This window comes from Xiphophorus couchianus, chromosome 5, assembly GCF_001444195.1.
Source record: "Xiphophorus couchianus chromosome 5, X_couchianus-1.0, whole genome shotgun sequence".
Classification (NCBI taxonomy): domain Eukaryota; kingdom Metazoa; phylum Chordata; class Actinopteri; order Cyprinodontiformes; family Poeciliidae; genus Xiphophorus; species Xiphophorus couchianus.
In genome coordinates this window covers 17,792,080-17,804,298 of record NC_040232.1, presented here as the reverse complement: position 1 = coordinate 17,804,298, position 12,219 = coordinate 17,792,080, and the positions used below count along the sequence as shown (strand labels likewise).

The 12,219-nt window shown below is 39.6% G+C and overlaps 1 protein-coding gene across 6 annotated transcripts in view; it reads left to right on the top strand.

The window, feature by feature from the left end:
• Positions 1 to 11,517, top strand: part of rptor (regulatory associated protein of MTOR, complex 1) — a 144,811-nt gene extending 133,294 nt beyond the window's left edge. For all 6 annotated transcript variants that reach the window (XM_028016814.1, XM_028016812.1, XM_028016815.1 and 3 more), the window contains 6 exons: positions 5,271 to 5,377; positions 6,647 to 6,774; positions 8,414 to 8,500; positions 8,578 to 8,694; positions 8,818 to 8,947; positions 9,524 to 11,517. In XM_028016814.1, the coding sequence (XP_027872615.1) occupies positions 5,271 to 5,377; positions 6,647 to 6,774; positions 8,414 to 8,500; positions 8,578 to 8,694; positions 8,818 to 8,947; positions 9,524 to 9,592 (638 nt within the window). In that variant the 3' untranslated portion in view covers positions 9,593 to 11,517. The remainder of the gene's footprint in view (positions 1 to 5,270; positions 5,378 to 6,646; positions 6,775 to 8,413; positions 8,501 to 8,577; positions 8,695 to 8,817; positions 8,948 to 9,523) is intronic.
• The last annotated feature ends 702 nt before the right edge of the window (positions 11,518 to 12,219 follow it).

Genomic DNA, 12,219 nt, shown 5'->3' with positions numbered 1-12,219 from the left:
AGTTGTGGGCGTGCCGTGGTGGCGCAGGGGATAGCGTGACCCAAGTTTGGAGGTCTTGAGTCCTCGACACGGCCGTCGCGGGTTCGATTCCCGGACCCGGCGATATTTGCCACATATCTTTCCCCCTCTCCTTCCCCCTTTCCTGTCAGCCTACTTTCATATAAGGCACACTAGAGCCCACAAAAAGACCCCCTGGAGGGGAAGAAAAAAAAAGTTAAGTTGTGAAAAAAATATTATGAAATACAATATGTAATATTTATGATATCAGCAAATATCAGTTATTGGCTATCACAGCAATATTAATATCGGATAAAAATTTTGGCTCAAATTTTTGTATCAGTGCATCCCTGCTTCTTACACTATTGGAATAAAAGGCAGGAATACAATAATATGATTGATAGTTATTACTATTAATGTTCCAATATAACACTTTTTTCCTGTTTTTGCATCTCCAAAATTACCTAAATTACCTTTGGTTAAGTGATATACAAATGATGTATTTTATATGATCATGTGCAAAGGTGTAATAAAGAGGGATGTTTCAAATTTACCCAAAGATCGAAAACTCATGACCACCTGCTGTGTCGATGTTATTGCTGATGTTTAAGGGTTTTTAAGCAATCATAAGCCTCTGACTGATCCGTTTTGATCTTGATTGTCTGTTCAGTTGAATCTGAAATGACCATTCTATGTCTCAGATTTCATTGATGCTGCTTCCACTAAATTTTTAGATCAAGGAAAATATTTTGTTCATGCTAATTTACTGAATAGAATAGAATTTTTAGCTCTTTATTCCAAGTCATTGACATTTTAATATTGTTGCTTATTTCTCAAATTCTGTTTCTCCTGAGATTTTTCTGGTGTTGTAAGGTTAATGTAAGGTGTTCTGGGATTTGATCCGCTCTGAATAATTTAAAATGATGTGAGAAACCTTCTCCCCATGACAATTAGGTCAACAATTGTTAATACTGGCCACCTTTACAGGGTGTCGTTTTATAGGTCTTTTATCAATCAGCCAGGATAAAGCTATTTGCCTCCCCCGTGTGGCAGGACCGAGGTCCTAAAGGAAAACTAATGTCAGAGCGAGGAAGACTCCCTGGAGATCAAAAACTCCCATGGAGTGATGTCATCGTGTATTACAAGGCACAAAGAAGCTCCTAATAATACAAGGGAGAGCGTATTTCCATTCAAAGCCGGATGGAAAGGAGATAAAAGAGAAAAAACTGATTTAATGAGCTGCAGGGATAATAAGGCCAGTGCTGGAGAAAATGGTGCAGAATGAAAAAGCGGAGGAAGCCCCCACTTCTTAGAAGAGGAAATTGAATAAAAGTGTGATATTTCTGCAAAAGCAAAGATAATGTAACACATAATATTCTTCTTTATCTCTCCAACGCTGGTGATAATATTTTTCATCACAACTCAGCCAGCTCTTAATGGAAACTTTCCTCTGGTTGAAAGCTGCATAAGAAGAGGGGATCTCTGCATGTTTAAAGATGCAGTTTTTACCTCCATCTCCTGACTCCTTTGGTTCCAGCTTCTCTACGTCCATATTGATTTGTGTGTGGATAACTAAGGCCTGTTGTGGCTCTCAAAGGGTTCCTCTAAGGCAGAGTTTTCTCCTGGTTTGAGCTGCTGAGCACTGACGGGAAGCGGGAACTAAGAGCATCTGGTGTAAACTTGTGGATCTTCTGGTTTTAACCTCTGAATCTAAAACTAAATGTTTTCTGCTGGAGTCAACAAGGCTTTTTCTTCCTCAAGTGGGGATTGACAAGGGATAGTTTTTTGGAGAAGAAAGAAACAGTTTGAGGGGAAGTAGTAGCTCAGGCAGAGGAAGAGGGAGTTGACTGGATTTATCTCCAAAGTAAAGCTAATGTTCAGAATACATTACCTTCGACTGACATATTGATTTTAGGTGCTTTAACTTACAAAAAAAGTAGTTAAAGATGGATAAATGATGAGGAAAGGTCAAATATTTTTATCTTAACATCTTCATGTGTCATTCATCACAATTTTAAATTTTGATGCATTTAAGTATACTTGGTGTCAGAAAGGTTTTTTATAGTCAAAAACAGACTTCTGTTGGTTTACATTAGAGCTCTGCAAAATGAGGGTAACATGAAATTTCGAGGTTTTGATTAAATTTTGCAATGTTAGTTTATTCACAACGATCAACCCGACTCTATTGAATTCAGTCACCTTGATCACAACAATCTATAACAAATGTTTTTGGTGCATAAAACACTAAGAACATCCACCCAGATGCCCAAACATATTTTCAACCTTAGACATTGTACCCGACCAAATACTACAATGAAGCAGCTCTTTGTGATTATGATCTTGCACTCATTGATCTGCATCGACAAATATGGTTCAGTATTCAGTGCTTTGATGATTTCTCTTTTTTGTGAGAGCCATTTTTATAACCAAATAACTTTTTTAAGTCAGAAAAAAGACAGAATTTAATAGGTAAGAGGATGAATTATTTCATGCTGTAATGAGAAGATAAAGACACAGAATAGTCTTATCTTTTTTCTCATTTTCCTGTTACTTCTTTTACATATTTTAAGAAAAAACAAAGTAGAAATACCTCAAACATGTGTTTGCCTTGCGATACATACGTTTGGTTTTGAAGGTTTTTTCTCAGTAAACCTCAAGAGGATTTCTCCTCACGGGAGAAGATAATGAGATTAGAGAGATAAGATATAACCGTCTAAATCACAGTTTGGTGATAGTGCACACGGTTCTGTGTGTTGGAGAGCCTTTCTCTCTCCTCCCCATCTCGGCTCCGCTCACATCCAAGCTGTCGGCTTCAAAGGGAATGCCTCGTCTCTTCTCCCAGCCTCAGTCTTGTGAAGTGTTTTTCCCTGCATGCTGTTGGCTCCGCGTGAGCCCACGCTTCAGGCGGCGTGATGCCCGAGCTGGCTGGGTTGCGTCACAGTCAGGGCGTCGAAGCCACCGCCACCGCATGGGGGCTTGGGTTTTTCCTGACAGTCCAATGCCAGCAGAACAATACAGGGCCATGATATATTTAGTTCAGCAGTCAAGCCACCGCTCCTAGCAGAAGCATGTGGAGCCAGCTCTGAATGTAAGGCAAAGAATATTGGAACAATGGACCTTTCCTTCTTCTACCTGCATTTAAAAATGTGGCACAAGAGGAAAACTGGATGAAAACATCAATTATTGCAATTTTACCTGTAACACTTCAGACTATTGTTATGCTGTCTCTTAATTTTTATCTTCACACGCTATAAGGTTAAGTGCTGCATTCACTGTACACTGGAACAACTGTTGTTTTCCTTTGCTGTTAAAATCACCACTGCAGTTTAACTGGATGTCTCACTTTAATAAAAATAAAACCGTCTCTTAAGCTTCAAGTAATACAGATGAAGAACTGCATTTAGCAACAAAGATAACACTCTGCTTCTGAAAATAGATGATTTATATAAAAATGTAGCTTCCTGGCAACATTTTGTTTTTAAGGAAATACTCATTTTTTTCAGAATTATTAACCACCATGTATGAATATGTCACTTTCGTTTTTATTCTCTAAACTCTTAACAGACCTAGAGAAATGGAGCACTAAAACCTAAAGTTTTGTAGAAGAGTATTGTAGGCAAACTCTTCTATTATCTTTTTTTTTATTATTATTTCCTTTATTTAACCAGGTAAACCCCATTGAGATCTGGATCTCATTTTCAAGAGGGACCTGGGCAGAAGTCTGCAATACACAGCAACCTGATTACAAAATAAAACTAATTAATACATATGCACAAGTTGCCACTTAAATGTTATTTTTATGAAGTGTGTCATTTGCAGTGTGCAGTAGTACTCGTGATACTTTGCCAAAAACGAATAATTGGCATAAACTGCTTGTGTCTAAACAGGAACAGAAAAAATTAAGAGTAAAACTTTTAATGAGAGATTTTTTTTCTACTTCTTGTCTCTGCTGGTGCTAAAATGTCAAATTTATGGCTTGTTTCAGGATACATTTTTTATTTTTTTTAGTATTTGTTCGCTACTTCCTTTTATGTTGTTGTTTTGATTCTGTTTATCAGTGATCTTTACACTTTCTTGTGCACACTACTTTATAATTTTGTGGGATGGGTTTGTCCTTGACAATACAATTCATGTTGAAAGACTTGAACCACTTGAAAACCAATTAGCCCCTGAAAAATGCCCTTGTTCCTGGAAAACGTTCCAGTAAAGAAACACCAGTTATGAATACAAGTTGAAGCATCGCCACATAATTTTTCTAAAGGAGATTTTATTAAGCGCCACGATTCTTTTAGAATTGTGTGAAGGCATCTGATCATTTTTAGCTGAACATTTACTCTTATGTAAATCAGAAGCCTCCCTGAATGCTACAGCAGAAACCGTTCTGCTTTCGGCTGAACGGTTGCGGCATGGAGCGACTGCGATGTCGTTGCACGCCGCCTCTCATGCGCCGTGCTGCGAGCTGCAGTTAGAGGCCTGTGGACTGTGTTGGTGAGCCAGCAGAGCTCGTTTCAGATTGTCCTCTTCTGGCTCCTGCCAGCATTTGAAGAGCCTCGCTGTTTTCTGCTCCTTCCTGCCTCGCTTTTTCACTCGACTGCTATTTGAGTTGCCAAAGCCAGAATCTGCTGACAGGTTCAGATTAGCGGTCATCTTGACGGGTCAGATACAAATGCTGCGTCATTCTTCCATCTGCGTGAAGTTCGTACTCCGAAATGTATTTTTAAAAACTGTTTTCTTATAAAACAACACAAATTATTTCTTATGTTCAAACCTGGCATTACAGGTTGTTGTTTGTTTGTTTTTCTTACTACTGCTGTGTCCGAGTCTGGCAGTGTTTCTGTTTTTCTCTCTTTCTTTTTTTTTTTATCTTGGTGGGTGTATGTGTTAGTTACACTGTGGTGCAGGAAGCTGTTGCGCTAGTCTTCATTTGACTTGCAACATGTGGCAGCGAGAGCCTCCTGAAATCTCCAACAGATTGCGCTGGTTGTGTTTTGGGGAGTGAACACATGCTGTTTTGTGTTAAACAACTGTGTGTGAGCGCAAGTCCAGTTTAAATTGAATTAAGCGCTTAAAAACAATAAATTGAAGCAGCACTTCACAGATTGTAGGCCAATTATTTTCAGTAATCACATTTTTCAAGCTTTTTTCTGTAATTGTGATTAAAAACCCACCTTATGGCGGTGTAATAACAGTGAACAGTCCTGCTGTGGGCTACTTCGGGTAGCTGTTGTGTTCATGACTCACTTTTTGACTGACGTCTCATCGATGTGTTTTAGGAGCTGGGATGGTCGTGGACTGGGAACAGGAAACTGGTTTGCTCATGACGTCAGGAGATGTGAGAGTCATTCGGATCTGGGACACGGACAGGGAGATGAAGGTCCAGGTACTTAAAACAAACACTTTTCTTTCCTGATGTTTGTTCTTTATTACATTTCCAGGGTTGCTACAAAGCCTGAAAAAATGATAATGTTTAATACATTTTTTCAGGTCTTGACAAAGTTGGAGAAAGAAAATAGTGAAAAAATATTTGTATTTCCAAACTTTATTCCCACCCAATGTGTATACATTTTTTACTTGAATTTTTCTATCTAAGTTGGTGTCCATCCTTCATTTTTTTTTCTTCATTTTGTTCTGGTCTTCTTTTCTCATTTTCTCCTTGTATCCCTCCATTCTACTTTTTGTTATTCATTCCCCACTTTCTTTGTTGCATCCTTTTTTGCTTCCAACATTATTTGTTTCCTTCCTTCTTTCTGTCCTTTTTTGTCCTTCCGTCTTGGCTTGCTTCTTTTGTTTCTTTTTTCCTCCTATTTTTCCTTCTTGCCTTCCTTTTTTCTTTTTTAAAGATTTTTTTGGGGACAAGTGGCCTTTATTTGTAGAAAAGAAGTAGGTAGAGAGAGAGAAAAGTAAAACAAAGATTCCAGATTTCAGAATTAAGCCCCAGACAGCTATGACCAATAATCTTTGTACGTAATAATAATAACGGCCTACATAATAGCCTTCTTCCTTTTAATCTTATGTCATTCAAGCTTTCCTTTTATCATTCCTTATTCCCTTTGCTTTGTCCATCATTATATTTTTTTTCACTCATTCTTTTTTGTCTCCTTCCATTTTTGATCATTTCCTTTCTTTTCTTCTGTCCTTCCATCTTCTCTTGTATCCTACATTCTTCTTCTTCCTTCCTCATGTCATTCTTCCTTCTTCTCCATTTTTCATCCTTCCTTTTCTTCCATTGTAATTTGTTTCCTGGCCTCTGTGTAAACATCTGCCATAACCTCAAAGTGAACATCTGTTTTTATAGTTCAAAATGAGATTTTAAATTAGAGTCTGGAGGGAAAGCAGGGTAACTTTGACTAAAAGTTTACTGATCGAAGCACTGCCTGTGAACTAATCAATCTTGATGTAGAGTCACTATGTTAGTCTGGCTTCATCTGTTTAACTAATTTAACAAACCTCAGTGTGCTAATTATTGTCATGATGGATGGACTTCATACAAGTACAAATGACCTGTGCCTGCATATGGAGTCCAACTTCAAATGAGTCGGGCATGATTAATGAATCCATAGAGGGAGGTTAGTGTGAAATTAGTGTTACCTGTTGAAACCTCGACTAAAAGGTTGCTGTGGGGGTGTGCGTGTGTGTGTGTGTGAATCAGGACATCCCGACTGGAGCCGACAGCTGTGTGACCAGCCTGTCCTGCGACTCCCAGCGCTCGCTCATCGTTGCAGGTCTGGGTGACGGATCGGTGCGGGTCTTCGATCGCAGGATGGGTCCCAGCGAATGGTAAGGTCCCTTTCACCGGATCCTGCACACATCTTCTCACCTCATTGTTTCCTCGTCAAATGAAGCTCTATTTGGATTTATGATTTAATTTCCCTGCCCTGTTTTATTTAAGCTGCCTCTCTTTTGTCTTAATTTAAGGAAGAGGAGTTGTGGTGGTTTTTGTCCACATTAACTCCCTCTGAGTCCTACTTTATTCACTAATCTGTATTTATTGTGCGTAAAGTGCTGTAAATCTGCCTCTGGGGTTGTCACTTCTTTTAATGGACCGTGGTGGCACTGTGTCCCCCCCTTAGGTGGTAAAACATTATTTTAATGTCAGCTCCTGTGGGCTACAAAAAAAGCAGCCAAAATGTGGAAAGGCACATCTTTAAAGAAAGACAGTAAATGTAATGGTTCCCCTCAGGCCTGCAGCTACATCTCAGAAGTTTTGTTTCTCCCTCTGTGAGAGCCGGACGTCCAGCTCACCTGGGTCATGCAGGAGATGCGCTGAAGGGAATTGGGGAAATTCTAAAATGCAGCTTTGAATTGTAGTTTCACTAGTTTTGTTTGCTTTTCTCAGCATTTTGTTATCATTGTTGAGTTAATGGGGGTCTCTGTATCTTTTGTTAGACATTTCAGATGCTGTGCCTGTGCAATCTATAATTCATATAACTCTGTTTTACTGTATGGATTAGGTTATTTAGATTCTGCACAGCCCCAAAGCCGTGATGAGGCACATTTCAAAATGCATGCTCTCAGAAAGTTGGACGTTTGCTGCCGTAGTCCTGAAGCTATACTGCCATCCTGTGGTGTTCTGTCTGTATTGCATGATGTATTATTAAGAAACACTTTATTGCTTGGTGCTTAGTTTTTATCTTAATACTTGAGCTTTACATAATCCCCTATTATTTGAAGCATACAGCACTTTATAGAGGTAGACCAAAAGTAAAGATTGTCAAATACAAAGCTGTGCCTAATTGAAAACGATGCAAGACAACCAGTTAGCTTCAGAAGTCATCAGCCTCCTGAACAGAGTTTAATCTCATTATAACTCCAGATGTTCTGTGAAGCCATCCTAAGCTCAGAACGTCTCCCAGAGTTTATTCAGTTCATCATTTGAACATGGAAAGGGAATGACACAACTACTGCACACCGGCCAATTCACTGCTGAGCTGAACCAGAGCTGCAATCTAATGATTTAGGTCACAGACCAGACCTAAATCTTTTGGTGACAAAGATTGAAAACTGATGTTGACAGATGCTCTCACTAAACTTTTGCAGAAAACCTTGTACAGGTATACCCCCAAAACACCTGCAGCTGTATTTGTGTGAAGAGTTGGTTCTAAAAGTATTGTAATTCATTTATGAGTCATGCTCTCTTCACAGGTATGCTGTACTTTGTGTAGGTATATCACAAAAATTACCAAAAAATCAATTAAAGATTGTGGTTGTAACATGAAAGAAAACTTGAAAAAGATTAGTGAATTTCGCAAAAGAATCAATTATTGTCTGCTTCAGATCAACTTTGCAATCCCCAGGAAAAAAATGTTCAGTCAGAATTTCTGTCAGGTTGTGATCTTTCTGTGTTCTGTCTGACTTTTCAACTTTTTCTTTGGTCAGACGACATAAAGGCTAATGTTAGCTTGTGGTGTTTCTGCAGTCGAGTGATGACCTACAGGGAACACGGAGCCTGGGTGGTTAAAGCTCACCTGCAGAAGGAGACGGATGGAAACATTATTAGTGTCAGGTAAACTCTCTACAGCACTGAGGCTTTTATTCAGCCCTGTTTGCCTTGGCCGTTCTGACTCTCACATCTTGTCCCAGTGTCAACGGAGACGTTCGGTTCTTTGAACCGCGGACCCCAGACTCGATTAATGTGCTGCAGACTGTAAAGGGATTAACGGCCTTGGACATCCACCCACAGGCCAACCTCTTCGCCTGGTGAGTTTGCTCATACGGTTGCACAAGTTCACCCTTAAGAAAAAAAAAAAGCTTTATTACGATCTATTCCATGATTCTCTTTTGAACCTGAGATCTTTGTTTGTTCTGCTGTTGCGGCTGCAGTGGATCGATGAACCAGTTCATAGCCGTCTACAACGCTAACGGCGACGTGATCAGCAATATAAAGTACTACGACGGCTTCATGGGACAGAGGATCGGTGCTATCAGCTGTTTAGCTTTCCATCCATACTGGGTAAAACATGAACCATGAGCTTTTCTGGGCTGCAGCAAAGATGTCTGAAAAAGCTGATTTTGTGACTCAACTTCTTTGTAACCTTTAATACTGAACCCGAATAATAAAAATACTGTTTCTTTATCTGAGAATGAAAACTTGCTACAAAAAACTGTAATTCCAGCAAGTAACCCTAACATTGTCATTTAATGAGGATTTTTGCTTCTGGGGTTTTTATTGCTGCATGTGCTTACAGCATATGTTGCTCTAAAATATTCATACACTTAACTAAAATTGATCTGAAGATGTAATAATGGAAATTTAAAATGAAATTTGTGTAGGTTCCCTCTTTAAAGTTTACCTTCTGTTTTACAATTATTCCATTCAGTGTTTTTGAACCTGACTGCAAGCTAATGACTCGCTGCATATTCCAGGCTTTACGAAATTAATGAATTAGAATACGATTAAATTTAAATGTAATGTTTTGGGGGTTTTTTTGCTGTTCTAAATCTTTTCCGAGGCTGTTTTCTGCTATTTGCTCATGCACATCACGTAAAATGAAGGAAAGTAAGGAACTTATTTTCTGTCTCCTTTCAGCCCCACTTGGCTGTGGGAAGCAACGACTACTACATGTCCATTTATTCAGCAGAGAAGAGGCTCAGATAACACACCAGCACAGCTCCTCTCCCACCACCTCCACCTTCTGACCCTGAGCCTCGCGCACTGGGATGTAAAGGATGTTTTTTTTTGTTTTTTTTGTTTGTTTGGTTTTTTTTGTACATATGCAATTCACCACCGTGAATGTTCAAGTAATGGCTGCTGACAAGAACTCAATGCTACAACATCTCTATACATATATATATATATATATATATATATATATATAATTATTGTTATTATTATGATTGTTTATTCATATTCTTATTATGAGGCTAATGATTGTAGACTTGGCTGTGCTGAGGAGTTTGTGTGTATATAATTAGCAGAAGAAGAAGAAGAGGTTCTATTTTAAAGAAGTTCTACCCCTCGATGCCTGCAGCTCCTCCTGGCTGCACTGCGAGCATCACTACCTGAATGAACTGTGACCCGACACCCACACAAGCCCACAGTGGGGGTCACACACTGTTGAGACAGACCCACTGAAACAGGATGCATGGACTGAGCCCCTCCCTTCGCACACAAACGCACACACACACACCTCCCTGCGCTGGACCCTTGTGTTTATGTGTTGCAGATTCACTGCAAAGAGAAGCAGCTTTAACCCAGAAGCGATGGACTGTGCTTGTTGTTGTGTGACCGACGTTATGAGGGATTATTTTTCTGTGTGTGTGTGTGTTGTTATAGCACAGATGTGCCCCACAGTGGACCCTCATAACCCAAAATCACAGCGGACCCCCGGTGTGCCAAACATAGTCAGAATCCTCCACCTCTTTATTGCAGCACTAAAACTGATTTATCTGTTTTGTTGGGGGGGTTTTTTATTGAGTAAAAACCTGCAACTCTTCCCAGAGAACACAGCAGCACCCACCTGGAGGCTGATTGGCTCACTTACCTGGTTACAACCCAAAGCAATAAGGCTGATCCTGCTGCAGCTCGGCAATACAAACACAATTTTAGTTTGATCATTTTCACCAGCAGAGCGTCAGGCAGGTTCTTCTGCTTCCGTCAGAGACAGGAAGGACATCAGATGTTTACTTCCTGTCTCGGTCTAAACTCTGCTGATCAACATAAACAAATATCATCCGAAGAGAGCTAAAAACAAGCTTTGCATAAGTATTGAAAAATCACATTCTCTTCCCACTCTGGCAAGATTTTATATTAATTTATTATTTTCAGCTCCAGCTTTCTTTGCTACGATCATGTGTTGGAGAGCTAGTGGTGTGTTTTGCGTTAGCTGCCTGCTCATCTCCACATCAATCTGTGCTTTAGTCGGCACCCTTGATTTCACTCAGGAATCTAAAGAACCCACCTCAAACAGCTGACCTCAGAGCAGTGAGGATGCTCAGGTTAGTCACGTGTTATTGAGATGAGTGTCACTGTGGTGCATTTAGGGTACGGCTCTGAGGTTCGTTTTTTTCTGTGCGTGCCCTATCACCTACAATGTGCCTCTTCCTCCGGGCCGCAGCTTTGCCTTCTTAGCTTCTTCTTAGCTTCTTCTTTTTAAGTGTTACTTTTCTGCTTCTGTTCTTGTAATTTATGTTTTTAAGTGCTTCCTTTTGCATCTTATTTGCCTCGGCCTCACCCTCTCAGATGCTACCCCGCTCCCTCCCGTGTTACATGACTGCAAGTTTGCTTTTCCCTGTAAAAGTCACCACTTGGAGCCAGTGGTCCGGACCACCATAGCACCGTACCGCTTCAGCGCTGTTTGGTTCACTTCAGCAGGCATCAACAGACCAGAACCACATTCAACTAAAGTTATCCTGCTTTGAGTTTTAAGATTTTAGACTTTGGGGGGGGGGGCTTTAACACAGTAGTAAGAAAAGAAAAGTGAAAGCAATCAGGTTTGTCTCTGTGACTGTAGACGCCTTCACTAACTGTGGTTTATAAAACGAGAGCTGAAATCAGTGAAATAAACCAAATACAACACCTGACCTTGTCTGATTCTGAATAATGTCTGATTATGATGTTCTCTGCTTTTGATTATAAAACAGACTAAACCTCTGGAACTTTAGCATCTTATCAAGATGTGCTAGCAGTAGCTTTACAAACCTCTTTATAGGTTATTGTGTAAACATTGGAGTGTATTTGGTGCATAGCATATCAAATTGCTATGTGTGTTAGCTGCCTGCTTATCTCCACAATTGCTATTGCTTTGGTAAATTCAGAATATGCATTTACTACATGCCTTTATTTTGTTCAGTTTCCATGTTAATAAATTACATTAAAATTCAAAGTTTATTTATTTCAAGAATTAGCAACTTTAGAACTATTAAACTGAATTCTGTGCCTCTCCACTCGTCCTCCAGACTCCTAGACCTTGATTCACATGCAGTGGTATGAAAAATGGCTTGTTCATGTTAACAAGCCTTCAAACACAGGTGAATTAAAACTATTCTGCAAAGAGGAATTGGCCAAAATTGCTCAATAGTTCCATAAACAGCTCTTGGTGAAGGTTGTTGCCATAAAGGTTTAGAGGGAAGGAACATTTGACAAAGCGAGTTTGGTTTAGAGAGTTATTTTATCAAAGTAGTAGACAAAGATGGAAAATAGCTTTTTATATTTACTCAGTTACATTTACTTAACGTTTTGAGGGGAAGAAATATCTTTGAGCAGTTATACTACACCATACTTGA